Source organism: Eretmochelys imbricata, chromosome 6, assembly GCF_965152235.1.
Source record: "Eretmochelys imbricata isolate rEreImb1 chromosome 6, rEreImb1.hap1, whole genome shotgun sequence".
Classification (NCBI taxonomy): domain Eukaryota; kingdom Metazoa; phylum Chordata; order Testudines; family Cheloniidae; genus Eretmochelys; species Eretmochelys imbricata.
In genome coordinates, this window is record NC_135577.1 from 1,336,132 (window position 1) to 1,363,413 (window position 27,282).

General features: G+C 55.3%; 2 protein-coding genes across 2 annotated transcripts in view; one reads left to right on the forward strand and one right to left on the reverse strand.

Annotated features, from left to right (window-relative positions):
- The window catches only part of LOC144265861 (prostasin-like), a 363,252-nt gene that overhangs the window by 276,073 nt on the left and 59,897 nt on the right, over positions 1-27,282 (forward strand).
- LOC144266307 (RING finger protein 112-like) lies at positions 10,998-26,417 on the reverse strand. The gene is made up of 15 exons (XM_077819752.1): positions 26,324-26,417; positions 25,426-25,692; positions 22,310-22,525; positions 21,752-21,889; positions 21,317-21,421; positions 20,957-21,007; positions 19,816-19,872; positions 18,977-19,063; positions 17,989-18,118; positions 17,704-17,834; positions 17,444-17,497; positions 15,732-15,806; positions 14,596-14,868; positions 11,691-12,228; positions 10,998-11,531 (listed from the first exon to the last, which is right to left on the reverse strand). The coding sequence occupies exons 2-15, from the start codon at positions 25,672-25,674 to the stop codon at positions 11,422-11,424; spliced, it is 2,214 nt and encodes a 737-aa protein (XP_077675878.1). The 5' UTR covers positions 25,675-25,692; positions 26,324-26,417; the 3' UTR covers positions 10,998-11,421.

Consider the following 27,282-nt stretch of genomic DNA (forward strand, 5'->3'; position numbering starts at 1 on the left):
TCCGACAGTATACCAATGCAGATCCTAATGATCCGCAAACTGAGGCAATTATTAAAGGAGTATTTACAAGCAGGGCAGCCCCCAACATTAAGAAAAAGCTACAGAAAAAGGAGGATTTGATGGGTATGACCATGGCACAATTTTGAGAAGCAGCAAATCGAGTGTATAGTTTAAGAGAAGTGGAGAAGGAGAAGAAGCAAGTGAGATTGATGGTAGTGGCGGTGCAGGCAGGCACGAAGCGAGAAGGAAGGGGCCGTGGACGTGGACGTCCAGGCCTGCGGGAGAGATGACTGGGGCGCAGTCAGTGTGCCCTGTGTCAGCAAGAGGGACACTGGAAGAATGAGTGCCCAAACAAGAAGGAAAGGGGGGGTATCTCTATGATGGCGATAGAAGAACAGGAATAGAGGTGTCAGGGGAGACAGATCATCCTACCCCTGGAACCCTGAGTAAAAGTGCGGGTGGGAAATGAAGAAATAGATTTTTTAGTGGACCCTGGAGCAGCGCGAACTGCTGTAAATCAGCCCCTTCAGTTGCCAGTAGCAGACTCCCTCACTGTGATAGGAGCCACAGGCAAAGATACCAAGTGCCTAGTGTATGCCCCAGCAGAATGTGCTTTGGGAAACAGAACCATATCCCATAAGCTGGTTTACCTCCCTGAATGCCCAGCACCGCTGCTGGGACGGGACCTGCTGTGTCGCCTAGGTGCCACCCTGCATTTTACTCAAGATGAAATAACCCTTACCTTACCCCCTGAAAATGCATGGATTATGGCCCTTGCAGTTGAACCCTCGGCTATGCAAGCCCCAGAATGGGACCAGTGGGAAATCCAAGTGTATCCCCTTGTGTGGGCATCAGGGATCCCAGGAAAAGCTACTCACCAAACCCCCATTCATGTCCAGCTCATACCCGGGAAAGGCCCAGTGCGGGTAAAGCAATATCCAATCAAGAAGGAAGCCAGAGAGGGCTTACAGGAAACCATAGATCAATTTCTAACGTACGGTATTCTCCGGGAATGTCAGTCAGCCTGGAACACTCCCATTTTACCCGTTCAGAAACCTGATGGCACGTACCGGCTGGTACAAGACCTAAGGGCAGTTAATGAACGGGTTAAGACTCTGCATCCTCTTGTCCCTAACCCGTATACCCTATTGGCTTCTATAGGGGGACAGTATACCCGTTTTTCAGTTCTTGATTTAAAAAATGCTTTTTTTGCCATCCCAGTTGACACCTCATCACAGGAGATTTTCTCCTTTGAATGGGAGGACCGGAATAGAGTTAAAAAGCAACTTTGCTGGACAGTGTTAGCCCAGGGGTTTAAAAATTCCCCCACCCTCTTTGGCCAGGCTCTGGCCAGGGACCTAGAGGAGTGGGATAATGAGGAAGCCCTCCTTTTGCAATACGTAGATGATCTGTTAATTGCCACTGTGGGCTCAACCCCTTGCCTTAAAGCCACCGTGCGTCTCCTGAATTTTGTGGGACTCCGAGGATATCGGGTAGCACGAAGTAAGGCTCAGATTGCTCTCCCGCAGGTACAGTACCTTGGGTTCTTCATACGTCAGGGGGAACACCAGCTTTCAAACGAGAGGAAGGAAGCCATATGCCAAGTTCCTATCCCGAGTAATCGCAAGCAGCTCAGAGCATTTCTGGGGATGGCAGGCTTCCGTAGGATATGGATCCCAGAGTTTGGACTATGGGCTAGACCCCTGTATGACTGTGTAAAAGGAGCAGACCATGACCCCTTTCATTGGACCCCAGAGGCTCACAGGGCATTTAAAATCCTAAAAAGAAAGCTGATGGAAGCCCCGGCTCTAGGTCTGCCAGATCTCTCCAAGCCATTTCAGTTGTATGTACATGAACGAAAGGGGGTGGCCCTGGGAGTACTCACACAGCTGCTAGGAGCATGGAAACGTCCGGTGGCATATTTTTCTAAACAACTGGACCAAGTAGCCAAGGGCTGGCCAGCGTGCCTGCGGACAGTGGCAGCCACCGCCCTGACCCTGGCAGAAGCAGAGAAACTGACACGAGGGGGAACAATACAGGTTTTTACACCACACATGGTACGCGCTTTACTGGATGTTAAGGGCGGCCTCTGGCTCACACAAGCGCGTATGGCAAGATACCAAGCAAAGCTCTTAGAGAACCCTGAGGTCACGCTGCAGCCTTGTCCATCCCTTAACCCTGCCACCCTCTTACCAGAAACTGAGAAACAGGAATATGACTGTTTGGAGATCATAGATGCCTCCATGTTTTCTTATTACCTAGCCAATACAACCCTTGCTCCCTCTTGTATGGGGTTTGTAAATGCTACTCACATTGGGGAAAACCTCACCAATGAAGAACTTAAATGTAATAACAGTGTGGAAATCTCCTTTGCCTACGGGCACATGAAATTGCCAGCAGGGTGGTTCCTTATATGTGGCAGACATGTGTATTCCTATGTCCCGGACAATAGTTCTGGGGGTCCCTGCTCTCTTGGTTGCATGGCCCCATTGATTTTTCCATACCCTCCGCAGTTATCTGCCCGCCATAAAAGGGATGCTATTCCCCTTGATTCCACCTGTAGGTCAGAGGTAACCTTATTTTCAGAGAGTGAGGCAGCAGCTCTGGCCTTTTCTTTAGTTGGTATCCCTGGGCTTGTGGTGCATAATTATCACGCAGTAGAGCACCTTGCCTGCATGATGGCAAAGGCCATTAACTTAACCCCAACCGTCTTGGCCCAACTCTCACATGAGTTAAGGGAACTTCATGAAAGTGTTTTTTCAGACAGAGCCCAAAAAACATAACCCTCTGGTCTCCCAGAAGGTAGGAACCGCCTTTGGGTTATGGGGTCCCACAATTAGGGTGTAATGTTACCATGTGTAATCATAATGGTATCTCCATAAAGGAAAATCCCTGAGCGTGCAGTTATGTACATAGAATCATAGGCCTGGGAGGGACCTCGAGAGGTCATCTTGTCCAGTCCCTGCACTCATGGGAAGACTATTCTCTAGACCATCCCTGACAGGTGTTTGTCTAATCTGCTCTTAAAAATCTCTAATGATGGAGATTCTACAACCTCCCTAGGCAATTGATGCCAGTGGTTAATCACCCTGAGAGCTAGGAATTGTTTCCTAATGTCCAACCTAAACCTCCCTTTGCTGCAATTTAAGCCCACTTGTCCTATCCTCAGAGGTTATCAGACTGGGCATAAAGTCTCCCCTGGGATGTTGGGTCGATGACAATTTAACCACTTTGCAGAATGTAACCCTACAGGTAATATGAATACCAAGCTAAAAAAAATACAAATTTGAGCTGGCCAGAGCCAGGAGCTGGAAATACTCCCTGAAGGGCGAATGTACGGAATCCTCTGTGGAAGCAAGTGCAACCCACGCTCTCCAATGTGTCCTTTCAGACCATTACATGGGTGGTGCACCCCCAAGAACGGTGGGTGGACTGAGTACATCCCAACTGCAGGACATACACAGAAGGGTAAAAGCAGCAATTTAGTTGGTGGGTGAGGGGACACACATGGAATCGTCACCGGAGAAGGGATTCACGGGCAGCAGGAAACACAGGGTTGGGTACATGGCATCCTGGGGGACAGTTGGGTCACCAAATAACTGATAAGCCAAAATGTGAAACTTCAACAACAAATCAATGAACTACTGGCTCAGCAAGTGTCTGCAATGGTGACAGGATGGAGAAGGGCAGCAGAGGTGAACTGGCAGTTAACTCAATGGACAGGAAACCTGGAAATGTGGGTGGGGGATGGTTTCAGAAGGCTAACTTGTGGGGAGGTGTATATGCTCAGCTAGCAATGTTAATGAATGTCATGAGGGACACATGGGTGGGACGATGTCCTTCAGCTTTAAATCGTGAAGCTAGTCCATAGTTATCCACACTTGCCAGACATACCCATCTGCATGGAAAATAACATCCTCCACCTGTGGGTTTAGCACCTGGGTAATAGTCACCATGATACTTTGGAACAGGATGGTAACAAAGGTGGTCCCCAGGAGCCCTATGGGAGTAAGGAGAAAGGGATTAGCTCACTGGGAACCATTGGGGGATAGAGAGGGAGGGTTGAATGGTGTAAGTTGAACAATAATCAAGTTGAGCAATGTATGTCCATGAAAAATATTTGGATGTGCCCCTCCTCAGTGGCCACAGAAGAGGAGGATCAGTGGCCTGTTGCAAAAGGGGAGTGATTAGGGTGTTGAATAAGGGGTATGATGTGTTTTGCTGGGAATGTACACGATCCTGTAATATAACACTAGGGGGCACAATTACACCAGCACATGATGAAATTACACACATCTACACACTGCCATCAGGACTATGGTGCATGAAAAGGGGTGGCTTTTGAGAGTGCTAGTGGTGATAATGTCGTATTCAGGCCTGTATATTTGCCTGAGATAGAGTTTTGCGTCTTGTTTGCCCATTTGACTTTTCATATTTTGAAAATATGCGTGTTGCTTCTGCCCAACCAGATGGGTTTGCTAGTACAATGAGAAAAGATAAGGAATAGAGTTAAAGCATTGCTGGGTTTGGTGGGAGTTTAATATATGAGTGTACGCTTGCAGGACAGTCCTGCCTCAACTCCTCTCCGGAGATAAGGTCAAGCTACCAGTTGGGAGGGGCGAGTGGGATGGGGGGGTGGGGTGGCATAAGAAACACTAAAAGCCAAACAAATGCCTGGCCTTGTCCAGTGCACAACCTCACTCCTTACCTCTCCCATGCGATACAAAAGAGGTGGTACCAAAGCCCCCAGACTCAAGACCCTCCAGAACAGAATATGACCACAAATTGTAAGGGGGTGGGACCCATGGCGTGCGCTACAGGTATAATTAAGCCTGCTAAGAAGGGGGAGGTGAGGAAAAAGGGGACAAGGGAAAAAGGCTCTGTCAGCAAGCAGAGCTATTGATATGCTTGCTTGATTAACCCCAATAAACATTGCCTTGCCTGCACTTCAGATGTTGAAATGCCAATCATGATCGTGGGAAACCCAGCCTACCCCTTCCTACCATGGCTCATGAAACTGTACACAAGCAGCCTGGAAAGCAGTAAGGAGCAGTTCAGCCATAGGCTCAAGAAGCGCAGAATGGTGGTGGAATGTGCCTTTGGACATTTAAAAGGTTGTGTGCGTTGTTTGCTTCCTAGGTTAGACCTCAGTGAAAGCAATATCTCCATTATTATTTCAGCCTGCTGTACGCTCCATAATATCTGTGAAACAAAGGAAGAAAAGTTTCTGCCTGGGTGCGGGGTTGCGGCGGATCACCTGGCAGCCGATTTTGAGCAGCCAGATACCAGGGGAAGAAGAAGAGCCCACCGAGCAGCTCTGCATCTCTGTGAGGCTTTGAAAACCAGTTTCAGCAATGAGCCAGAATAATGTGACACTTATCTGTGTTGTTCCTTACCAATCTGTCCCATTCAGTGCATTTTCCCCCTTGTAAATTCCACCCCCACTAACCACCATGTGTGGAATGAATAAAGAGCTTTTTTCCCCCTCAGTCTATTTTGTTTTATTATGGACACAAACATACAGACAGCAAAGAAAAGTAAGAGAATCTTGAGCAAAAGGGCTGATAACACTGTGAATCAGTGACCTGTCCTCTTCATTATTTACCACGTCCCCAAATTTTGTGTCATCAGCAAACTTTCTCAGGGATGATTTTATGTTTTCTTCCAGATCATTGATAAAAATGTTTTATACTGTAAGGCCCAAACCAGATCCTTGTGGTATCCCACCTGAAATAACCCAGCTCAATGATAATTCCCCATTTACAGTTACATTTTGAGGCTTAACAGTAGCCCAATTTTTAATCCATTTAATGTGTGGCATGAGAATTTTTTAATCAGAATGTCATGTGGTATATTCATTACTATCACCTTCCCCTTTCTTCCAAATGTTAGATATTATTTTTATTATTATTTTTACAGGTGCCTTCACTTCTCCTCTAGACCAGGTCAGTTTGTTAACTAGTACAATCTTCTTCCTCAGTTGTGATATTGTGGCTTTTTGGGAATCTAGTTAGGAGTTCTTAAACGATTCCCAATTATCATTCACGTTTTTCTGATTAAATTTTTCCTCCCAGTTGATTTGGCTCATAATTTGTTTTAGCTTTGTGAAATTGGCCCTATTAAAGCACTATTACTGCTCTGGACTTTATTCTGCTCGCACATTAGAAATGTGATCAAGTCATCAATAACCATTAAGGTTTAGTTCTTGTGATCCATTCCTCTTTATCTATTAGGACAAAGTCTAACATAGAATTCACCCATGCTGGCCACAACACTTTTTGAGTTAGGAAATTGTCTTGTTATGTTCAGACATTCCAAGGATGTTTTAGTCCTGGCAGTGGGACACCTCCAGCATATGCCACTCGCATTGAAGTCCCCCATGATCACACAGTGTTTTTTCCTACACATTCCTTCCCCATAAGGAAGCAGTTGTCCTGTTCCCTAGTGTGCTTTGGTGGCTGTAGCAGATGCCAACTAGTAGCCTATCTTGTGCTTTTATCTATAAGGACTTTAATCCATAAACATTCAAAACCAATTTTCTTCTGAGTCATGAGTGACGCAGAAACAGATAATGCCATATTAAAGGTAGAGTGCTCCTCCCCCGCCCCTTTTCCCCACTTGCTCCTTCCTCGGTTGATTTTAGCATTACTATTGTGTCATTCATTCCACCGGCTTTCAGATAGAATCATAAATGAACAATTCCAATTCCTCTTGTTTATTATGCAGGCTCCTAGCATTGGGTCACAGGCAACTAAAGAATTTCTTCTCTTTAGCAGTCCTTTGGTTTCTTGTCCTTTGTTCTGAACATCTCAGTTTCAGAGCTAGCGGAGTGCTCTTGTCTTCCCTCTTTTTAACTTCCCTGTTTGCTATTAGTTTAATCCCCTCCTGACACTTCTAGCCTGTCTGTCCCAGAGCAGATTGGTCCCCCTTCCACAGAGATGGAGGCCATCCAAACTGAATAGCCCCTTCTCACTATAGACAGTGGACCCATGTTCCACAAAACCAAACCCCTCCACCCTACACCACTTTCCTAGCCAGTGGTTGTGTTGTCTGCCTCAGTTGTGGCCCAGGTTGTGTTGTCCCAATGTAGTAGGGGGATTTCTCTACGTACACACCATCCTGGCTGAACTGAGCGACGATAGGGTCTGTGTCCCTGACCCAAATCACTTCACCCTGATCCCTGCCCACCCTTGACTTTCCCTTTGAGCACGAGCTGAACAGGACTCACATCACACAGGGAGATCTCAGCCCAGGGGTTCCTGGGAGTTTATCTCAATCTCTCCATGGGCAACTCTGGCCAGGGACAAGGGTGCCCCTACTGCAGGACACTCCTAATTCACCCTTTCAACCCATAATCACTGCAGTTCACTTCAACATGGACAAAACATACTTACCGCTAAACCGTTTCTTTGGGGCTTGCAGGGTAAACCCCACGATGAAATGGCTTGGGTGAGATTCAGTGCAGCAGTCTGTAAAGTGCAATGAACTTTACAGTTAAAACAAATTTATGAGTCTGGTTTCTTTTTCTGGGGGCTGGATGTGCCGCTCGGACATTGCTGGGGGGCACCCCCAGTCTACGGAGGCGGTGAAGCTGTGTGACTTAACCTGGAGGAAAAGTGAGACCCCCAAGGGGGTCTGGTACGCTGACAGGTTCTTCCTAGAGATGGTTCCAAAACTGGGGCCAGAGCACAGATACTGGGGCTCCGTGACACGGCTGTCCTGGCAGGGCCTCCCCCTGCACCCCAGCTGTGGCCTTTAGTGCCCTCTTGACCAGCCACATCCCCCTCAGAGGTGCAGAGCCATGGAGAATGAACTGCAGGGGACGATTCCACCCCCCGGAGGGTGGGACAGACAGGAACAGGCATGGGCAGTGCGTGCTGCGCAGGGGCTGGGTCTGCAACGTAGCCCAGTCAATCCCCAGTCAGGTGACGCAATGTCCAGCACCTGCGATGTGATGTGTAAAGGGGTACAGAGGAAGAGGTTTGCTGTGTGTGACGAAGTGGGAATGTTCTTAATGTTTTCTCTGAATACTGTGTGGGTGCCTCAGTTTCCCCCAGGCATTTCTTAAGTATCTAGGTGGTGGGATAAGGGGGTGTGATTGTTGCAGAGCCCTGGAGGGCAGATGTGAGGCTGCCTGCACAGAGAATGGCCGAGACCCTGTCTCCTGGCGACTGATGGCCTGGCCCTTCCCCCCTGCAAGGTGCCAACTGAAGGTGTTGGAGAACAAAGAGATCAGGCGGCCTCCTGGCCTGGGACAGAGAGAAAGGCCAGAGGAGGAGCTGGAGGGGTTTTCAGTTTGGAGACGGCTGGGGAGACGAGGGGAGGCCCAGAACCTGGGTCTGGGCTCCCCGCCCCTCAAGATGGACCTGACTGGGGGGACCTGTTCTCTGCACCTACAAGCTCTGTTTGGGACTGTGTTCCTGTCATCTAATAAACCTTCTGTGTTCCTGCCTGGCTGAGAGTCCCGGGGAATCGAGGAAGTGGGGGTGCAGGGCCCTGACTCCCCTACACTCGCTGACACTGGGATGTCTCTGCATCTAAAGAAAAGCTCATGCTCTGTTCCTGACATGGAAATGGAGATAAATGGAAGGGGGCTGGTGTTCCCTCACAGAAGCTCAGGAGAAAGGGGCAAGGCTGAAAAGAACTCAGGATCCCGAGATTGGATCCAGGGCCAATGGGGTGATGCAAATGCTCCAGGTGAGCCTGATGGACAGGGCAGCAGGCCAATGAGGGAGTCAGGAGCCCAGGGACCCCTCCTCCGAGTGAGCTGGGGCTGCCTGGGGCAGAGAAGGGCAGAGCTAAGGGGACAGCAGCAGCCGAAGCTGGGCTGAGGGCAGTGCTGGGGAACTGGAGCTGGGGCAGGGCAGACCAGCCGTGCTGACAAGGAGTTTTGGGTTGCCTGGGGGCCCGGGAGGGCAGCACTCCAAACTCTAATGGGAATGATACAGCAGTTACTGAGCTCAGCCCACTGGAAACACCCGACCTGCCGGGGAGTCTCAGAAATGCCAGCTGCCATTGCTCCTGTTCTTATTGCAGGCGGGCTGCCTTGGGCATCCTGAATCTCTCCCCCAGCTCACAGGGCCCTGGGGCTCCTGGACAAAGCGCAGCCGGCCAGAGCGCACCGCCCCAGCCAGGCATTAGTCACAGGCAGGGAGAGGGGATTGACAGAACGTCACTGGAGCAGATCTGGGCACCGAGCCTGGCAGTTCTGATGGCCAGAGCCAGCTCTGCTCCGCCTCCTGGCAGATCTCGGACTGTCCTGCTGCTGAGATAACCTCAGCCATGGATCTTAGCTCTGCCAGTGCCCCTCAAACCCAACTCCCAGCCCCCTGCTAGCCCAGCCCTGGGCTCCTGCTTTCCCCACCACAGCTCTGCTGCTGTAGCTCACCCTGGAGAACAGACTCGAGCGCAAACCCGTTTGTCTCTGATGTTTTCCCTGCCTCCCTCGCTCTCTGCGTCTCTCTCTGCACAGAGTGACGGGCTGGCTGCTCCCGCCTCAGTTTTTATTTCAGGCTCTGGCTTTGGTCCCTGGATGCCCTGGACGTGGCTGAGGAATCTTGGCTCGTCTCCCTTGAAATATTTTTGGAGGGGACAGTTGGCGCAAGGGTGGAGCCCTGTTCAGGTTCCCTGGACCCTTGGCCGGGGCCTGGACCCTCAGCACGGGTGAGGGACATTGGGGTATACTGGGACTAAGGTTTGTACTTGGGGTCCATATTTTTGAGCTTACCCTGGAGGCAACTTGCCTGGACAAGAACCAGGTGTGGGGTCACGTTGATGACGTGGATGTTGGCGAAGGCGGGGTGAGAGCCTGGACGGAGATGGGGGGCAAAGATGGAGGGGCTTCACAGCCTTGGCGGGAATAACTCTTTGGGTGGTAGAGACATGGCTGGTACATAAAAACCCACAACCCCCTTGCATCTAGAAGAGTTGAGCGAAGAGCTGGAATTGCCTTGGCTAGGCAGAGCTCACCACAAAGGCCAGTTTTCCGGCCCGGGACAAGTAGACTGAACGGCAGAGCAAAGCAGCAGCTGGATTCAGCCATAGCCCAACAGGGTTCGGTGGGGGAACCGCCATGGGAGAGCCATGGCGCGTACTACAGCGGGAGCAGAGGAGTTGACGGCAGCCATCCATGGCAGCCCAGTGACTCCCGTGAGGCCTTCCTGTCCTAACTGCTGGAACCGCGATTGCTGGGCAGGTGATAGACCCCCAGAGCTGCTCATGGGCCAGAGGTTCTGATTTTCCTGAACTCCCAGAAACTCAAACTGTGAGCGAAGAAGTTGGGGAGCCATGAGCTGAGGGTGGGGGCAGAACAAACTGCGTTCAGGGTCCAACTGTTGGGACTGTGGCTGATGCGTCCTGAGGTACACAATGGTGGATGGTGTTAAACTGTAAATATACGTCCCCAGTTCAACCCAGCCCTTCCCTTCCCTTTGCTGCCCCCAGCAAAGTTCATTTCTTCAAACCTCTGCAATGGTGAATGGGTAGAGACTTGCCTGGCAAAGGTCCCCGGCGTGGTTACAGGTTCCTAGATGACTGGGGGCAGAGAGAGGAAGGGCTCGACCTGGCCCTGGTAGCTGCCGATGCCGCTGGCAGAAGGGTGGCACATACAGCAAAATTGTAACGTGCTTCCTTGAGTCCAAATGGAACAGGCTAAAGCAGGTTACCCCACCTAAACCAAGCTCCTTGCATCTCGGACCAGCACCGCTGGGCCCCCTCTTGCCGAATCGCTGCCCCTTTGCTTCAGCGGTGAAGGATACAGGGACATCCGTTTACCTTCTCCTTCTACCCGCCGAAAGTTTGCTTGGCCTGAAAGTCAAGAGCACGTTCCCCTCCCGCCGTGGTTTATGCTCCAGCATGATGACCCCATAGCTTTGTGTTACCTTCATATGTCCATGGGGCATGCATGAGGCTGGATTACAAAGTTTAATTGACATCAACGGAGGTGGACTGACAAATGTACGTCCTACATCTGGCAGAAACTTGTCTGCTGACCCTGCCTTTATTCAGACTTTAAAACGTGTTTTCCATATGCACATATGCGCGTAGCTCCTCACCTCATGACAGGGCCTACATTTCACACAGATATCAATACCGTGTGCTCCTGGGATGCATTTGAAGCATTACAAGACACTATTTGTGGCTAAATACCATGACAGTGGTGTGTTAGGTGCAGCGAGTTTGTCCGGCATGTTAGGAGTTGCTGACACAGGGCACTTAACCCGCTGTCAGCAGGTACCGATGGGCCTGGGTGTCACACAGTCATTGCACGTTTTCAGGAGCGGGTTGGACCAATGTCCCCTCTTAGAATCTGTGGGCGATGGCTGCCCCGCTGTGGAGTGGTTTGTGGTTGACATGTCTGGGCCACGCTACAGCCCTGTCACCGCATTCATCACCCACAGATTGGGCTGGGGGGGGGACTGTTCAGATCAGGGGGGCCGTATCAGACAGCTCCTCAGTGCCGTCTTCCTCCTCCCCTTGGCTGGCAGTGCCCTCGGCCCGGTTCTTATCCTTCTGGGCCATCTTCTTACCAACTCCCCATCCCACGCTCCCACCCACGCAACCCCCTGCCAGGGCACCCGCCCCAGCACCAATGCCCACCGCCCCAGCGATGCCGAGCGCCGCAGCTTCAGCAGCAATGGCAGCAGCAGTGCCCTCGGCCTGGTTCTTATCCTTCTGGGCGATCTTCTTACCAACTCCCCATCCCACGCCCCCACCCACGCACGCCCCAGCCACGGCACCCGCCCCAGCACCAATGCCCACCGCCCCAGCGATGCCGAGTGCCGCAGCTTCAGCAGCAATGGCAGCAGCAGCAATTCCCACCGCAGCACCTCCACCCACCGGTGCCAGGACCAGCCCCCCCACCCCAACGCCCGCTGCAATGGCAAATTTCTTGAAGCGCTTCCTGTAGGTCTCCAGGAAGGTCTTGGCCTCCCACATCAGCTCCTCCTCCAGCTCCTCCAGCAGGGCCTCTTTCTTCTGCATCAGCTTCTTCTCCATCTCCGTCTCCAGGGTCTCTTTCTTCTGCCTCAGCTCCTTCTCCATCTCTGTCCCCAGGGCCTCTTTCTTCTGCCTCAGCTCCTCCTCCAGCTCCGTCCCCAGGGCCTCTTTCTTCGGCAGCATGTCTGTCTGGCACTGCCTCAGCAAGTCCCCACGAAGCTCTGCGAACTGCTTGGCCATCTTCTCCGGCGTCACCTTCAGGCATTTAACTGGGTTCCTGGAATCGGTGTCCTGCAGTAGCAGGGAGAGGAGACAGCCAAGAGTATTAGACGTGGCAAGTGCTACTTAGACCCTGTAACAAAGTGGGACTGTTCTTAATGTTTCCTCTGAATAGTGTGGGGGTGCCTCAGTTTCCCCTATGCAGTTCTTAAGTCTCTACGGGGTGGGATGAGGGTGTATGATCATTGCAGAGCCCTAGAGGGCAGGTGTGTGCAGGGGTCTGGACACAGAGAATGGCCGACACCCTGTTTCCTGGCCACTGATGGCCTGGGCCCTTCCTCCCTGCAAGGTGAGAGCTAAAGGGTTGGAGAACAAAGGAATCAGGTGACCTCCTGGCCTGGGAAAGGGGCAAAGCCCAGAGGAGGAGGGGGAGTCAGTTTGAGGCTGGCTGGAGACATGGAGTGAAGTGCAGACGTGGTTGTCTGGTTCACTGCCCCCCAAAATAGACCCAGCTGAGGGGTCCCATTCTCTGCACCTACAAGCTCTGTTTTAGACCATGTTTCTGTCATCTAATAAACCTCTCTTTTACTGGCTGGCAGAGAGTCACATCTGACTGTGGAGTCGGGGTGCAGGATCCTCTGGCTTCCCCAGGACCCCGCCTGGGCGGACTCGCTGTGGGAAGCGCACGGAGGGGCAAAGGATGCTGAATGCTCCGAGGTCAGACCCAGGAAGGTGGAGCCGGTGAGCTGGATGTTCTGCAGACAGGCTGCTCCCCGAGAGGAGACTTCCCCAGAGTCCTGCCTGGCTTCGTAGGGAGCAGTTCCAGAGCATCGCCCAGGGACTCCGTGACAGAACCCGACCAAGATGGGGGCCTTGTTGTACAAACACCCTCCAACTGAGATCAGGGCTGCCATCATGCCAGGATCCCACAACTCAAATTGGAGCCCCCGTCATGCCAGCTGCTACACAGACCAACCCCCCAAGTGAGATCGGGGCCCCAGGTGTGCGAGGTTCTGCACACCCCTCACCCCATGACTGAGACTGGGCCCCCATTTTGCCAGGTGAGGCACAGTTCTCTGGACTGAGATCGGGGCTGCCATCATGCCAGGTGCTGCTCAGAGCCCCCAGAACTGAGTTTCCCCCCCCGCAGGGTTTGGGATTGGAGTCTCTCATCTCTTCAGCCACCCTGGGAGCTGGAAATGTGAACTCCCACCTCATCCCCAAAGCCCACAGCCCGGGGGGCTGCCCAGGATGGTTCCCTGAGGTTCCCCTGGTGGGAGGCACAGCCCTCCTGCCCCAGATTCACCTTCTCCTTCAGAAACTCAGCGTGGGCTGCGCGGGCCATGTCCAGGGCTCTCTGCATGGTGTGACACAGATAGCGCTTTCGGTAGGTCTCCAGGAAGGCCTTGGCCTCCTGAGTCAGCTCCGCCTCTAGCTCTGTCAGCAGCGTCTCCTCCGGCTCCTTCAGCTCCTCCCGCCATCGCTTCAGCAGTGACCTGCGCTGCTCCATGAACTGCTTCGCCATTGCACTCGGATCCACCGTCAGACAGTCGACCATGCGCAGGGACAGGCCGTCCTGCGTTGGGCCAGAGAGGAGGGGACAATAGTGGGGTGCAAGGGGCTAGAAGGGGCGGGTGTGCGACCCCATCTCACCAATAGACCCTCTGGCTACAGCACAGCAACTTCCTCCACCCTCCTGACCAAGATCAAGGCCACTGCTGTGCCGGGGTTGCAGTCTCCCATCTCCGCAGCCCCCTGAAAGCGGATATGAGGTCTCCTCTCCTGCCACAAAGCCCATAACCCATGGGGTTGGCTGGGATGTTTCCCTGGGGTTCCCCTGGCTGGGGGCTCAGCGACACCCCTGGACTCACCTTCTCCTTCAGAAACTCAGCGTGGTCTGCTTGGGCCCTGTCCAGGACTCTCTGGTTGGTGGTGTGACGCTGATAGCGCCTTCGGTAGGTCTCCAGGAAGGTCTTGGCCTCCCGAGTCAGCTGAGCTTTTAACGCCATCAGCAGCGTCTCCTCCGGCTCCTGCAGCTCCTCCCGGCACCGCTCCAGCAGTGCCCTGCGCTTCTCCACCAACTGCTCCTCCATTGCGCTCGGATCCACCATCAGACAGTCGAACATGCGCAGGGACAGGCCGTCCTGCGTTGAGCCGGAGAGGAGCGGAGAATAGTGGGGTGCAAGGGGCTAGAAAGGGCGGGTGTGTGACCCCGTCTCACCAATAGACCCTCTGGCTACAGCACAGCAACTTCCTCCACCCTCCTGACCGAGATCCAGGCCACTGCTGTACCGGGGTTGCAGTCTCCCATCTCTGCAGCCCCCTGAAAGCGGATATGAGGTCTCCTCTCCTGCCACAAAGCCCATAACCCACGGGGTTGGCTGGGATGTTTCCCTGGGGTTCCCCTGGCTGGGGGCTCAGCGACACCCCTGGACTCACCTTCTCCTTCAGAAACACAGCGTGGTCTGCGCGGGCCCTGGCCAGGGCTCTCTGATTGGTGGTGTGACACAGATAGCGCCTTCGGTAGGTCTCCAGGAAGGTCTTGTCCTCCCGAGTCAGCTCCTTTTCTAGCTCCGTCAGCAGGGTCTCCTCCGGCTCCTGCAGCTCCTCCCGGCACCTCTCCAGCAGTGACCTGCGCTGCTCCATGAAGTGCTCCGCCATTGCGCTCGGATCCACCGTCAGACAGTCGACCATGCGCAGGGACAGGCCGTGCTGCGTTGAGCCGGAGAGGAGCGGAGAATAGTGGGGTGAAAGGGGCTAGAAGGGGCGTGTGTGTGACCCCGTCTCACCAATAGACCCTCTGGCTACAGCACAGCAACTTCCTCCACCCTCCTGACCGAGATCCAGGCCACTGCTGTGCCGGGGTTGCAGTCTCCCATCTCCGCAGCCCCCTGAAAGCGGATATGAGGTCTCCCCTACTGCCACAAAGCCCATAACCCACGGGGTTGGCTGGGATGTTTCCCGGGGGTTCCCCTGGCTGGGGGCACAGCGACACCCCTGGACTCACCTTCTCCTTCAGAAACTCAGCGTGGGCTGCTTGGGCCCTGTCCAGGACTCTCTGGTTGGTGGTGTGACACAGATAGCGCCTTCGGTAGGTCTCCAGGAAGGTCTTGTCCTCCCGAGTCAGCTCCTTTTCTAGCTCCGTCAGCAGGGTCTCCTCCGGCTCCTGCAGCTCCTTCCGGCACCTCTCCAGCAGTGACCTGCGCTGCTCCATGAAGTGCTCCGCCATTGCGCTCGGATCCACCGTCAGACAGTCGTCCATCCGCAGGGACAGGCCATCCTGCGTTGAGCCGCAGAGGAGCGGAGAATAGTGGGGTGCAAGGGGCTAGAAGGGGCGGGTGTGCGACCCCGTCTCACCAATAGACCCTCTGGCTACAGCACAGCAACTTCCTCCACCCTCCTGACCAAGATCCAGGCCACTGCTGTGCCGGGGTTGCAGTCTCCCATCTCCGCAGCCCCCTGAAAGCGGATATGAGGTCTCCTCTCCTGCCACAAAGCCCGTAACCCACGGGGTTGGCTGGGATGTTTCCCTGGGGTTCCCCTGGCTGGGGGCACAGCGACACCCCTGGACTCACCTTCTCCTTCAGAAACACAGCATGGTCTGCGCGGGCCCTGTCCAGGACTCTCTGGTTGTGGAAGGTGATGGCCATCTGTGCCGGGAGGACAAGGCTGGGGTGAGCCGCAGTTTATGGGGCCCCGACTCCACCTACGGGCTGCCCCTTCCACCGCAGCAACCTCATGGAACAAAGCGAGATCGCCAGCCCGTGTGGAAGCTGCTTGGGGCTGCTGGTGCCACTTTTCAATTCGATCCCCGCAGCAGCCCGGCCTCGGCTCCCTTCCTTGCCCCGACCTGCACTATGCCCTTGTGGCACTTTCCTGTAGCCAAGGACTTTGGAAACCCCTGTCCCAGCCGAGCTCGGACTGAGGCTCATGCCCGAGAGAGCATCAGTGACAGCGGCTCTCGTAGGTCTGGTGGGATTTCGGGTTTTTTTTATTGATTTCCAGGAGCCAGGTGAATCTCAGCTCTCCTTTGGGGGTGGGGGCTGGGTTAAATCTTCTTGTGGACTCTGGAACAGTCTCTGCTGTGCAGCTGTTGTGGACTGGCTATTGTGGAGTAGTTATTCTGTTCTAGCTGGGCCAGTCTACTCCCCCGAGGCAGAGAAGCTCCCGCATCCAATTCTCCTCACGTAGCTCCTATCGCAGCCCATCTGAGGCTGACGCCCAAGAGAACTTGACAGACGATGTCAAAGGGTCTGTCTACCCTGGGTCCTGCCCGGCTGCGGGGGAAGGCGGCGTGACTCGGACGTGGAGGGCTCGGTGAGGGCTGTGCTGGGACGCTGCCCGGCTGGCAGATCAGAGCGAAGGAGCCAGGGCAGAAGTTCTGCTCAGCCGGCCCGATTCCCAGCTCCCCAGAGGCCCCGTGACGCTGGGTGGAAAGGTCCGTGCTGCCGGACCCAGCACAGGGGGTGGACTGGGGGACATGGCTGGAGCACGCTGTGCCGTGGTTACGCCCCACTCCCCAGAGGGGACCCTGAATCCAACTTGTCCTGCCCCCTTCCCCTGCCACTGCATGTGCCTCCCATGATGCACCAGGGCCATGATACATGCACCAGGAGAGGAGATGCTGGTGCATCATGGGAAATTTGGTTCATGGGATGCCTGATTCTCCTCTCTACCCCCAGCACTCAGGTCGGTCTAAACCTCCCATGCTGACCTACAGCTTTGATACACCGCACCCTCACCAGGAAAGGATACCATGGCACTTGGTGGGAGATGTAGTTTGGTTGCCCTAACCTCCCATTCTCCTCTGTGGGCTGGTCTCATGGGAGGTGCAGTGCAAGCTGCGAGACCAACCCACAGAAGAAAATGAGGAGCCCGAGCTACAATCCCCATGATACAGCAGCAGGGTCTTATCTCTTGGGGAGAGGAATGGTGGTGTGGCCTTTCCACACGAAAAGATATTTGGGTTTTTTTTCTGGACACTCCAAGTTTTCTGCAGGAAAAACACCCCCATTTTCAGACCTGCTCTTAAAAACTCCTCTCTTTTAAACATGAACAGGAGTTGCCTGGGGAAAAACAGGGTTTGGTGCTATGGGTCTTAAGGATTGGAGCTGCCCTTCAGGCTAGTGAAATTCTTCTACCCTGGAGTCCAAAAAAATAAGATTTCACCCGAACTCTTTCCCAGTCACCTCCAACAGCATGGACCCAGTTCCCAACATTGACCCAACCCTGACATGGAGGGGTGAGGAGACACACCCCATGATCGGGTCAGAGACAGAGATGGTACCTGACAGGGAGAGGAGAAGCCGGAGCGATGGTTCTTCATCACATCAGATAAATTCTGCAAAGGAACCAAAAGAAATCATCACGTCACAGACTCTACAGGGCTTAGAAAGGCTGGGAACATGGGGACAGCTCGCCTGGAGCTGAGATGCAACCACCTCTGGGGTGGGGCAGCTGGAGAATTGGGGGTATTGGGATCATCACTGACTGCAAGGAGAGAGCATCCCCTTCCTGCTCCCTCCAGCACAGCTGGCCAGTCCCCACCTTTATCTTGGCAGCGAGTTGTGTCCCAGTGAGCATCTCCCCATGCCGGTCCCTCCGGACGTGTTGACCAGCCGAGCTCACCAGGGCGATGACGTAGTCCCTCAGGCTCTCCCGGAAATCCTTATCCATGTCTGCAAAGGGGAGAGAGATGGATGATGGTGGAGGAATACAGGGCCTGTCTGATCCCCCTTCTCTCTACCTGCCACGCACGGGCATGATCAGCGCCCCAGTCACATTGCTCTGCACAGGGCAGGCGGCTTAGAGCTGCTGTCCTGGGTCCGTTACCTCTCAGCCTTCCCCCACTGCCAGTCGTGATCTTCTTGCCAGGGAAGGGCATCAGGTAACAGCGGCTGCTGCTTCTCTTCAGCGCTTCCAGGGCCTTGGGGTGTTTGCAAGGGGACCTCGCCTCCAGCTTCTGCCGAGCCAGGGGCAATGGTTACATTGACACACAAACACCTGTGTTAACATTAGCCAGACCTGCCAGGCAGTCAGAGAGGCTCTGGAGGGGCCCGGCCTCGTTTGTGGTGGACGTTGGAAGGGGGGCAGTGAACAAGGCAGGGGATGGCAGGAAGCGAAAGGAGTGTCCGTCAGTCCCAGTCTCCCCGCTCCAAGCCCCTGTCTCCCCACCCCAGGTCCCAGTCTCTGCAGACTCCTTGTCCCACCCTGCTCCTTTCACTCCCCCTGGCCAGGTTTTTCTCCTCTCCCCTTTGGAATCAAGCTGCTTCCTCCTCCACGCTGCCTGGGCTCATTGAGCATAGGGCAGCAACAGATGCCCGGCCTGGAGCAGCAATTGCAGGGAAAGTCCAGCTTTGCGTCTGCAGCCCCCAGCTGGAGGTTGCTCCATGCGGATGGATTCTTTGGAGACGTCAGCGGCTAAACTCACGCCCAGTGTTTCTCAGCCTTGTTGTGCTGGTGACCCCCTTTGGCCTTAAAAGACAATCTGAACCCCTGCACTTCAAAAAAAATGGTGACTTCCACCTTAAACTCGGACTTCAGCTTCAGCTCCGGCCACCAGGGGCTGAAGCCGATGCCTGAGTCCCAGACATCCAGGGCTGAAGCATGTAATTTAGCTTTGCAGGGTCCCCTATGGTGCAGGGCCCTGGACAAATATTCTGCTTGCCACACCCTAACTCCAGCCCTGCACTTGTGACCCCCCCATCACACAACCTCCCTGCGGTCCCACCTCCCCCATGTTGGAAACACTGGAGCCATCATCCCTTCGAGGGGAAAGGCCCCATGTCCCATTCCTCCATTCTCTGAGTCCCACAGTCACCTTTCGGACGTGTTTCAGATGCTGCTTCCCACCATCCGTTTCAAGGACCGGGGAGCTGCTCCAATCCCGCACCAGCAGGTCTAGATGCTGCAGGGGAGACAGGACAGGAGTGAGGGTCTCTGGGGGTGGGGGGATGCTGGGTTGGGGAGAAGGTTGATGTCTGGAGGGAAGACCTCAGCCCCTAGGGAATGGGGTAGGGGGTGCATGGGGCAGGAGCAGGCTGTGGAGTGGGGAAGGGGTCTTCAGCATATGCTCAAAGTCCCCAGCCATTTGGTAGCATCGTCATCAGCCAGGTGCAGAGCCAGTAGCCCACCCTCGAAGACCGTGGGCACTCGTCAAGGACATGCGACATAGGCTGAAGTTGACCACAGCTACATCCCTGGTCATCAGAGAAACCCCATCTGAAGAGACGGGCTGCACAATTGCCCTGTCCTGTTAGGAACCAGCCCAGGTGCCTCGGGAGCTCGAAATGTGGTGGACCAATGGTGGGGTCAGTGATTAATGACGGTCATCGCTGACCACTTGTTGCACCGAGGCGATTGCACTGTCATGTCCTGTAGTGGCAGAAATGACCCTGAAGGGCGTCTACAAGACAGGGGGGCTGGCAGGGAGCTGAAGAGGCCTGCGTACAAAGGCAGGTCGCTGTTCTCACGGATCTTGGCCAGCGGCATGACGGAGGCCCCCTCACGGTGAATACGGGGTGGTGCTGTGTTTATAAGTATTGTCAGCCACAGCAGCGGAGTTACCCATAATGTCCCTATCCCAATGCCCGCAGGGGAGGGGGTGCCATGTCGGGATACATGGGGCAGGGCGGGTGATGATGGCGGAAGCCGTCTCACCTGAATGGGCTCCAGTCCGTACGCTTTTCCCACCTCTTCGGCAACACGCACAAACATCTGTAGAGCAAAGAGAAGGGGGGCGGGGGATGAGTCTGGGGCATGGGAGGCTTTTACACTGCGGGGTCATCCTGCAGGTGAACAGAAAGGGGCCTGATCGCTGCCCCCCCATCCCCATCTGAGCCGCTCTCTGCGCCCATCGCAGGGAGCGAGGCCCAGCGAATGCAAAACGAAGCTGGAGAGAGATGGAGATATTTTCCACGGGGTGGAAAGAGAAGTGGGATGCACCAGGCCAAGAGGGTGGTGGGGGCGGCTGGGGGATCCTGTGCCCCACAGAGGAGCCAGTCTTTCTCCAGGGTTCCCTCCTTCACTCCAGGGCGCCCCGTGGAGGTGGGGGTGGGTCAGTGAGCCCAATGTGAGGTCTTTTCCCTGAGGGGTTCCTGAGATGAACCCTCCAACCCACAGAGGCCCATTGCCTCCGGCTGACAGACGCCACCAGCACTGTTTGCCCAGCCCCGGGGGTGACACCATGGTTCTGCTCACGCCTCGAACAATCTCGGCCACGTGGCGATTACTCGAGCTCTCCCTGGACTGCTCTAGCTCCACGTTAACCAGGTTTCTGCCCTCCACTGGACCCAGGGCCGTGTGGACAGATAAAAACCCTCCCAGAGCCAACCCCTCCCCCGCACAGAGAATCCCCGCTGGGGTGCAGTAAAGGGGCAGGACACGCAGTATGTCGCAGGTGGCAGAGATGTCACTAAGGGTGTGACAGCCAGGGGCTCGACCCGGCGGGGCTGGGGCTGGGTAAGAGCAGAGCAGAGCAGAGCAGAGCAGATCAGGGGGCAGAGCAACCGCCCAAGGCCTTGGCCCCAGCAGACTTCCCACCGACGGCGGAGCTGGGCTGGAGGGGAGGGAGGGGTCCTAACTTTGACCCGGGGCCCACGCCGGACACCTGGGAGCAGAGAGCCAGGCTGGGCTAAGGGTGACAGTGCTGAATCCAGAAGCCCACATGACCATGAGAGAGTCGGTTTCTTTATCTGGGTCTCAGTTTCCCCACAGGAGCTATGGGGAGGGATAATAACCCTGTGGGGCTAATGGGAAAACCTGGCCTGGCCACATTCTGCGTCGCGCTGCCCGGCCTCACCTCCAGGTATTCAAGATCCGCGTCCTTCACCGCATTCGAAATATTCAGTATCTGCAAATAGCCAGGAGACAGACAGAGCTACAGCAACGAGCAGGGACGGCTGCCCCAGGCCCCTTCCCAGCCACATCACCCGCCCCGAGCACAGCGCCCCCTACTGCCGCAGGGGGCATCGGGGCCGGCCCTGCCTGCCAGGGGAGAGCGCCCCCTGCTGAGCCCCTGCCCCGCTCCCTGCAGCACAGCGCCCCCTAGCGCTTCATGGGGTGTTGTGGCCAGCCCGGACTGCTGGGGGAAATGTCCCCTGCTGAGCCCCCAGACTGTGCTCTGCAGCACAGCGCCCCCCCCCCCCGGGGACCCCCCAACCTGGTAGGAGCTGAGCAGCATGGAGAAGGCGGAGAGTTTGATGCTGGTCTCCTTCTCCACTGCAATGTCCATGGAGCCCTCGGTGTCCACCAGCAGCACGGCCACCTGGGGGCCAAGAGGGAGAGCCCCAGGTCAGCTCCCGGCTTTGTCCAGCCACCCTCGGCCCCTCCGCCCCCAGAGTCTGCCCCCTGCTCCATCCCCATGGCCCCTGGCATCTCATTTCTGCCCACCCCAGTGTTAGCTCCCTCCTCTCGCTCCTCTCCATTCCCCCCCGTTATGTCTCCATCAGGTTCCCCTGGGGCCTCCTTCCCCATGTCTCCATCCTTCCCTATTTCCCCATTGCCTGTGTTCCCAGCCCTTTCCCCCATTTCCCTTCTCCTAGTGTCCCCATGTCTCCTTCCCCCTTTCCTATGCACCCCCAATGCCCCCACTCACCTTCCCGCCCTGGGTGGGAACCCAGAAGGGCTGACTCCACGCCCACACCCCATTGGTGACTCGCTCCTCGTCCGCACGCCACTCGAACCCCTCCAGGATCTCATCCTCCTGGCCCATCCACGACCCGTCCCTCGCGTCCTGCCGGAAAGGAACATGGAGGGAGAGGGGTCAGTGCAGGGTGGAGGAGAAGAGTGACTGGTCCCCGCACACTCCAGACTATAAGCCCTGGGAGGGGGCTGGGGGTTAATTTACTAGGGTGGGGCAGGGAGGAACACAGGGCGATGGGCGTGCTCAGATTCTGACAGATAAACAGTCAGAGACACACAGACACACTGCATTCCAGACAGACACACAGACAGAAAGACAGACATGCTCGGGTTCAGACAGATAGACAGACAGACAGACAATATTACCAGACAGAGTTCCAGGCAGACAGGCTGACCGACATGCAATGAGGTGTGTGTACTCACACACACGTGTGCAACTCTGAGCCCTCCAGCAGGGGGCAGGATGGGGCCGCTCACACCCCATCTCACTCCTGTTCCCGTTCACACCCACCGGGCTCCGGAGCCGGCGCAGCAGGTAGTTCAGCAGGAAGGATTTGCCCCGGCGCTGCTCCCCGACAATGGACACCACGCAGACGGGGGCGTTCCCCACCCTACCCTGCTCCAGGCAGCGGCTCAGGGCCTCCTCGTCCAGGGTCAGGTTCTCTTCCTTGTCCAGATGCACCAGCTGCACCGGCCGCCCCAGCTCCGGCTGAGCCCCTGGCCCCTGCTGCAGGGTGAGAGCAGGGTCAGAGTTGCGACCCCACCCCTGAGCCAGCCAGTCCCCTGCTCCCAGCTGGATCAGAGCCCTGTGCCCCATTCTACCCCTGAGTCAGCCAGTGCCCTGCCCTGGGGCTGGATCAGGAGCAGCACGCCCTGGAGGGGATCTTCAGTGGGATTCTACCTGTCCCTGGAGAAGAGCGAAGGTGAGACAAGATGCTGATGATCAAGAGGTGGCTCAGGCAGTGGGGCTAAGGTGGGCGTGGGGATGTTCGGCCACGGGGAGACGTTCACGGACAGAGGACTGGTCTCCTGGGATGGACGTCACCTGAACAGGGTGGGGGATAGACTTCCGGGGTGGAGGTTGGCACAGCTGATGAAAAGGGCTTTAAACTAGGAACTCTGGGAGATGCTCATGGAACCTCCAGGCCTGATTCTCACACCGAGCGGGAGGCAGGAGGAGAGGGTAGGAGCAACGGAGAAAGGAACGACAGAGGGCAGGAGAAGAGATGAGAAGAGGAACGATAGTGCCAAGAGCACCGACGCTGAGAGTCAGGTGGCTGATACCGGCAGCAAAGCCAAGTGGAAGCAGTGAGGTGTCTGCCCAGCAACGCAATGAGCCCGGGTGACAAAAGGGAAGGAACTAAAACTACGGGTGTGGGACAGGAAACCAGAAACCAGGGGCAGTAGCAGCCATGACCGGGGTACAGGGAAGAAAGACAAAAGGCAGAGGTTGCGGAGTAGCATTGTGTGTTAATGACGAGCTGGAGTGGAAAGAAATGAGAAGGGATGAAATGGGTGAAACAGAATTTTTTTGGGTCAAGATCACTGTGGGGAAGAAAGGTACCAGGGGCTCCCTTGGGAGAGTGTCTTGGGTCTGCTACAGACCCCCAGGATCCGGTTTGGATATGGATAGAGACCCCTTTCATAGCTTGAATTAAATAAATATCACTGGGAATTGTGTGATCATGGGAGACTTTAATTTTCGTGACAGAGATTGCAGAAGTGCTGCTCATCATGGCAGGGCCCAGATAATCCTGGAGGTGAGACAGCTGAGAAATTTTTTCATCAGTGACCAAAGCAACAAGAGGTGACGCCAGTTTAGATTTGGTATTGGTAAGTAGCGAGGACCGCACTAAAAAACTGGCTGTAGAGGACAGCCTTGGTTCAAGTAGCCATGAGCTAATTCCATTTAACTAAATGGAAGGATAAACCAAAACAGGTCGACAGCTGGGGATCCTGGATTTCAAAAAATTAAGGGAATTAGGCAGGGAAGTGACCTGGCCTGCAAAGCTGAAGGATCTGGATGTGGAGGAGGCTTGTCAAAGATGCAGGAATTCTCTGGAGTCTGCATCCAGGAAAAAGCCCATAGGGAAGGGTTGCTGAGCAAACTGGGTGAACCAGGATTTCAAAGAGGTGATTAAGAGAAAGCAGAAAGCCTCTGAGGAACGGAAACTGGGAGGAATCCATGCAGGGATAAAATGAGAACTGCCAAAGGCCAAGCAGAATTTGAACTTGCAAAAAAATTAAAACCAACAGGAAAAAGTTCTTTAGCCTCATAAAGAAAAAGAAAACAAGTAAAGAAGAAGTGGGACCGCTAAGCGCTGAGGATGGGGTGGAGGTAAAAGATTCAGGCTGCATGGGCCAACACCTAAAGATATAGGCATGGCCTCAGTTTTTAAGAAGCATGAGGAGAAGCTTGTGGCCAGACAGCTAATGAGAACAAGAACACGGGAGTAGAAATTGTCACTGAATTGGCTGAAACGGAAACCAGAGTCAAACAACTTAATGGGTGCAAACTGGGGGGCCTGGATCATCTCCATCCTCGAATATTAAAGAAATTAGCACATGAAATTGCAAGCCCAATAGCAAGGATTTCTAATTAATCTACAAAAGTCAGGGGTAATATCTAGGGTCCTACCAAATTCACAGCCATGAAAAATGCCTCCCAGATGGTGAAATCTGGTCTCCACCTTGGAAATCTCTTCTTTTGTGTGCTTTTACCCTAAACTATACAGATTTCACGAGGAAAACAGCATTTCCCAAATTGGGAGTCCTGACCCAACAGGGAGTTCTGTGTGTGTGTGTGGGGGGTGGGTCGCAAAGTTATTTTAGGTGGGTCACAGTATTGCCACCCTTAATTCTCCACTACCTCCAGAGCTAGGATCCTGGCCAGCAGCCGCCGCTCTCCAGCTGCCCGGCTCTGGAGGCTTCTCGACTGAGCTTGATAAGTTTATGGAGGGGATGGTCTGATGAGACTGCCTACGATGGCATGTAGCCCAAATGCGAGTGCCAGTAGCAAATATCCCGCAACGGGCGGTGATGGGACACTAGATGGGAAGGGCTCTGTGTTACTAGAGACACCCAGGTGTCCGGCTGGTGGGTCTTGCCCACATGCTGAGGGTCTAACTGATCGTCATATTTGGGGTTGGGAAGGAATTTTCCCCCAGGTCTCTGCCAGTCTGACCTGGGGGTTTTTCGCCTTTCTCTGCAGCATGGGGCACGGGTCATTTGCAGGTTTGACCTAGTGTAAATGTGGATTCTCTGTAACTTGAAGTCCTTAAACCATGACTGGAGGACGTCAGTGACTAGCCAGAGGTTCTGGGTCTATTACAGGAGAGGGTGAGTGGGGTTCTTTGCCCTGCAATGTGCAGGAGGTCAGACTAGATGATTATGATGGTCCCTTCTGGCCTACCAGTCTGAGTCTGTGTGTCCCATTCCCCACCCCCTGAGCCAGCCAGTCCCCACTCCGGGGCCAGATCAGGGCTGGCACCCTCTAAAGGGGAAAGTCCCCATGTCCCATTCCCTGCTCCCCTGAGCCAGGCAGTCCCTGCCCTGGGGCTGGATTGGACCCAGCATCCCCTACAAGAGAAAGCTCCTTTTCCCCTTATCCGGCCCGTCTGGTCTCACCGGCTCCGGCTCTTCCTGCAGGTGCTCGGTGATTTTCTCCACCAGGTTTCTGACACGTGTGTCTGGGATCATCCTATTCCTGGAGCAGGAAGCCCGGCACTCCGGGCAGCGGTGCCCCTGGGCTGAGACCTGGCTCCAATGAGCCGCGAGGCAGCCCCGGCAGAAGTTGTGGCCGCACTCGATGGAGATGGGGTCGCTGAACACGTTCAAGCAGATGGAGCAGGTGACGTCCTCCCGGAGTTGTTCCATCCCCCTGACCCCACAGGCCTGGGGAGATCCACTGGGTTAGTAGCTAGCACATGGGAACACCCGGGCTAAGATGCTACCGCAGAGGGGCTGGGAGCCAGGACTCCTGGGCTCTATTGTTAGTTTTCACCACTCGGCTGGGTAAGATTCCAGTCACTGCTGTGAGCTGGCCATTCCCATTTTGGGGCAGGGCTGGCAAGTGTCTCTCTGCCCGTGGGGTTCTGGGATTCCTGGGGGCCCTGGGAGTGTAGGGAATGACACAGCCACAGCCACCCCCGCCCACAGCTCAGTCTGCTAGAAACACCCCACCAGCCAGGACGTGGGTTCAGCCGTGGGGTGAGACTGTCAGAGCTGGCCAAGGAGCCTCGAAAATGGCAGCTGCCGTCACTCCTGTTCTTATTAAAGGGGGGCTGCCTTGGGCATTCTGAATCCCCCCCCCCAAGCTCACAGGGCCCCTGGGGCTCCTGGACAAAGAGCAACTGGCCAGAGCAAACCCTGTCAGTGCCCCTCACTCCCGACCCACGGCCCCCTGCTAGCCCAGCCCTGGGCTTCCCCCACCCAGTTCTGCCAGTGCCCCTCACTCCCGACCCACGGCCCCCTGCTAGCCCAGCCCTGGGCTCCCCCTTCTCCCAGCTCTGCTCCTGTAGCTCACCCAGGTGAGAAAACTCCAGCGTAGACCCCGTGGTTAATTCTCTGTTTGTCTCTGGTTTTTCCGCTCTGCCTCCCTTGCTGTCTGCCTGTCTCTCTGTGCACTGAACGACGGGCTGCGCGCTCCCCTCTCAGTTCCACTTTCAGTCTCTTTTTCCGTAACCCGGAGCCATGAGCGCGGTTGGATCCGTTTGCTTCTGCAGGGCCCCAGTAGCACTGGACGGTGAACGGATCCTCGCGCCAGTTCCCTTGACCCAGAAGCCTGCCTGTCCTGGAGGACTGCCTATGGGGCGAAGTCCTCGTAACCCTGACAGGTCTGGGCTCAAAGTTGCTGGGAGACCACCCCCAGTCTGGCCGTGGGTCGCTCAGGAGAGGGACCAGGGCATCCTCGCTGTGGGGTGCTCACTCCGCACCAGCCGCTTCCCCGACTCACTGATCTCTGCAGACAGTTCAAACCAAATACCACTGAGCGAACAGCAGTGGTAAAAAAATAAGGGGAAAATGGGAAAAGCTCAAGGAACAAGGGGCCCCACCCAAAGGACCCAGGGAGACTAGAAACAACCATCTATGGGGCTGGAAGGAAAGTTCACAGTCTGCTCCTCACATGTCCCAGGCCTCCTGCCCAGGGCCTGGTTGCGCTGCAGTGATATCATGGGTCAGACACTTGCGCTGACTCTGTGGGTGCTCTGGGGCTGGAGCACCCACGGGGGGAAATGGTGGGTGCTTAGCACCACGGGCCTCTCCCCCCTTCCCAGCACCTATCGCCTGCCACGGATCAGCTGTTTCGTGGTGTTAGTAGGTGCTGGGGGGAGGGGGGAAGAGAGAGGGCCCAGCGCACTCAGAGGAGGGGGGGAGGGAAGAAGCAGGGCAGGGGTGGGAGATTGGGGGAAGGGGAGGAGTGGGGGTGCGACCTGGGCGGAGCCGGGGGGAGAACCCCCTGGCAGATTAGAAACTTGGCGCCTA

Bases quoted from the DNA above. Each gene is read 5' to 3' on its own strand.
- LOC144266307 (XM_077819752.1), bottom strand. From the start codon at position 25,674: ATGGAACAACTCCGGGAGGACGTCACCTGCTCCATCTGCTTGAACGTG. The intron at 21,422-21,751 runs GTGAGTGGGGGC...CTTGGCCCCCAG, and splicing joins TTCCCACCCAGGGCGGGAAG to GTGGCCGTGCTGCTGGTGGA. The intron at 12,229-14,595 runs GTGAGTCCAGGG...CTGCTACTGCAG, and splicing joins CTGTGTTTCTGAAGGAGAAG to GACACCGATTCCAGGAACCC.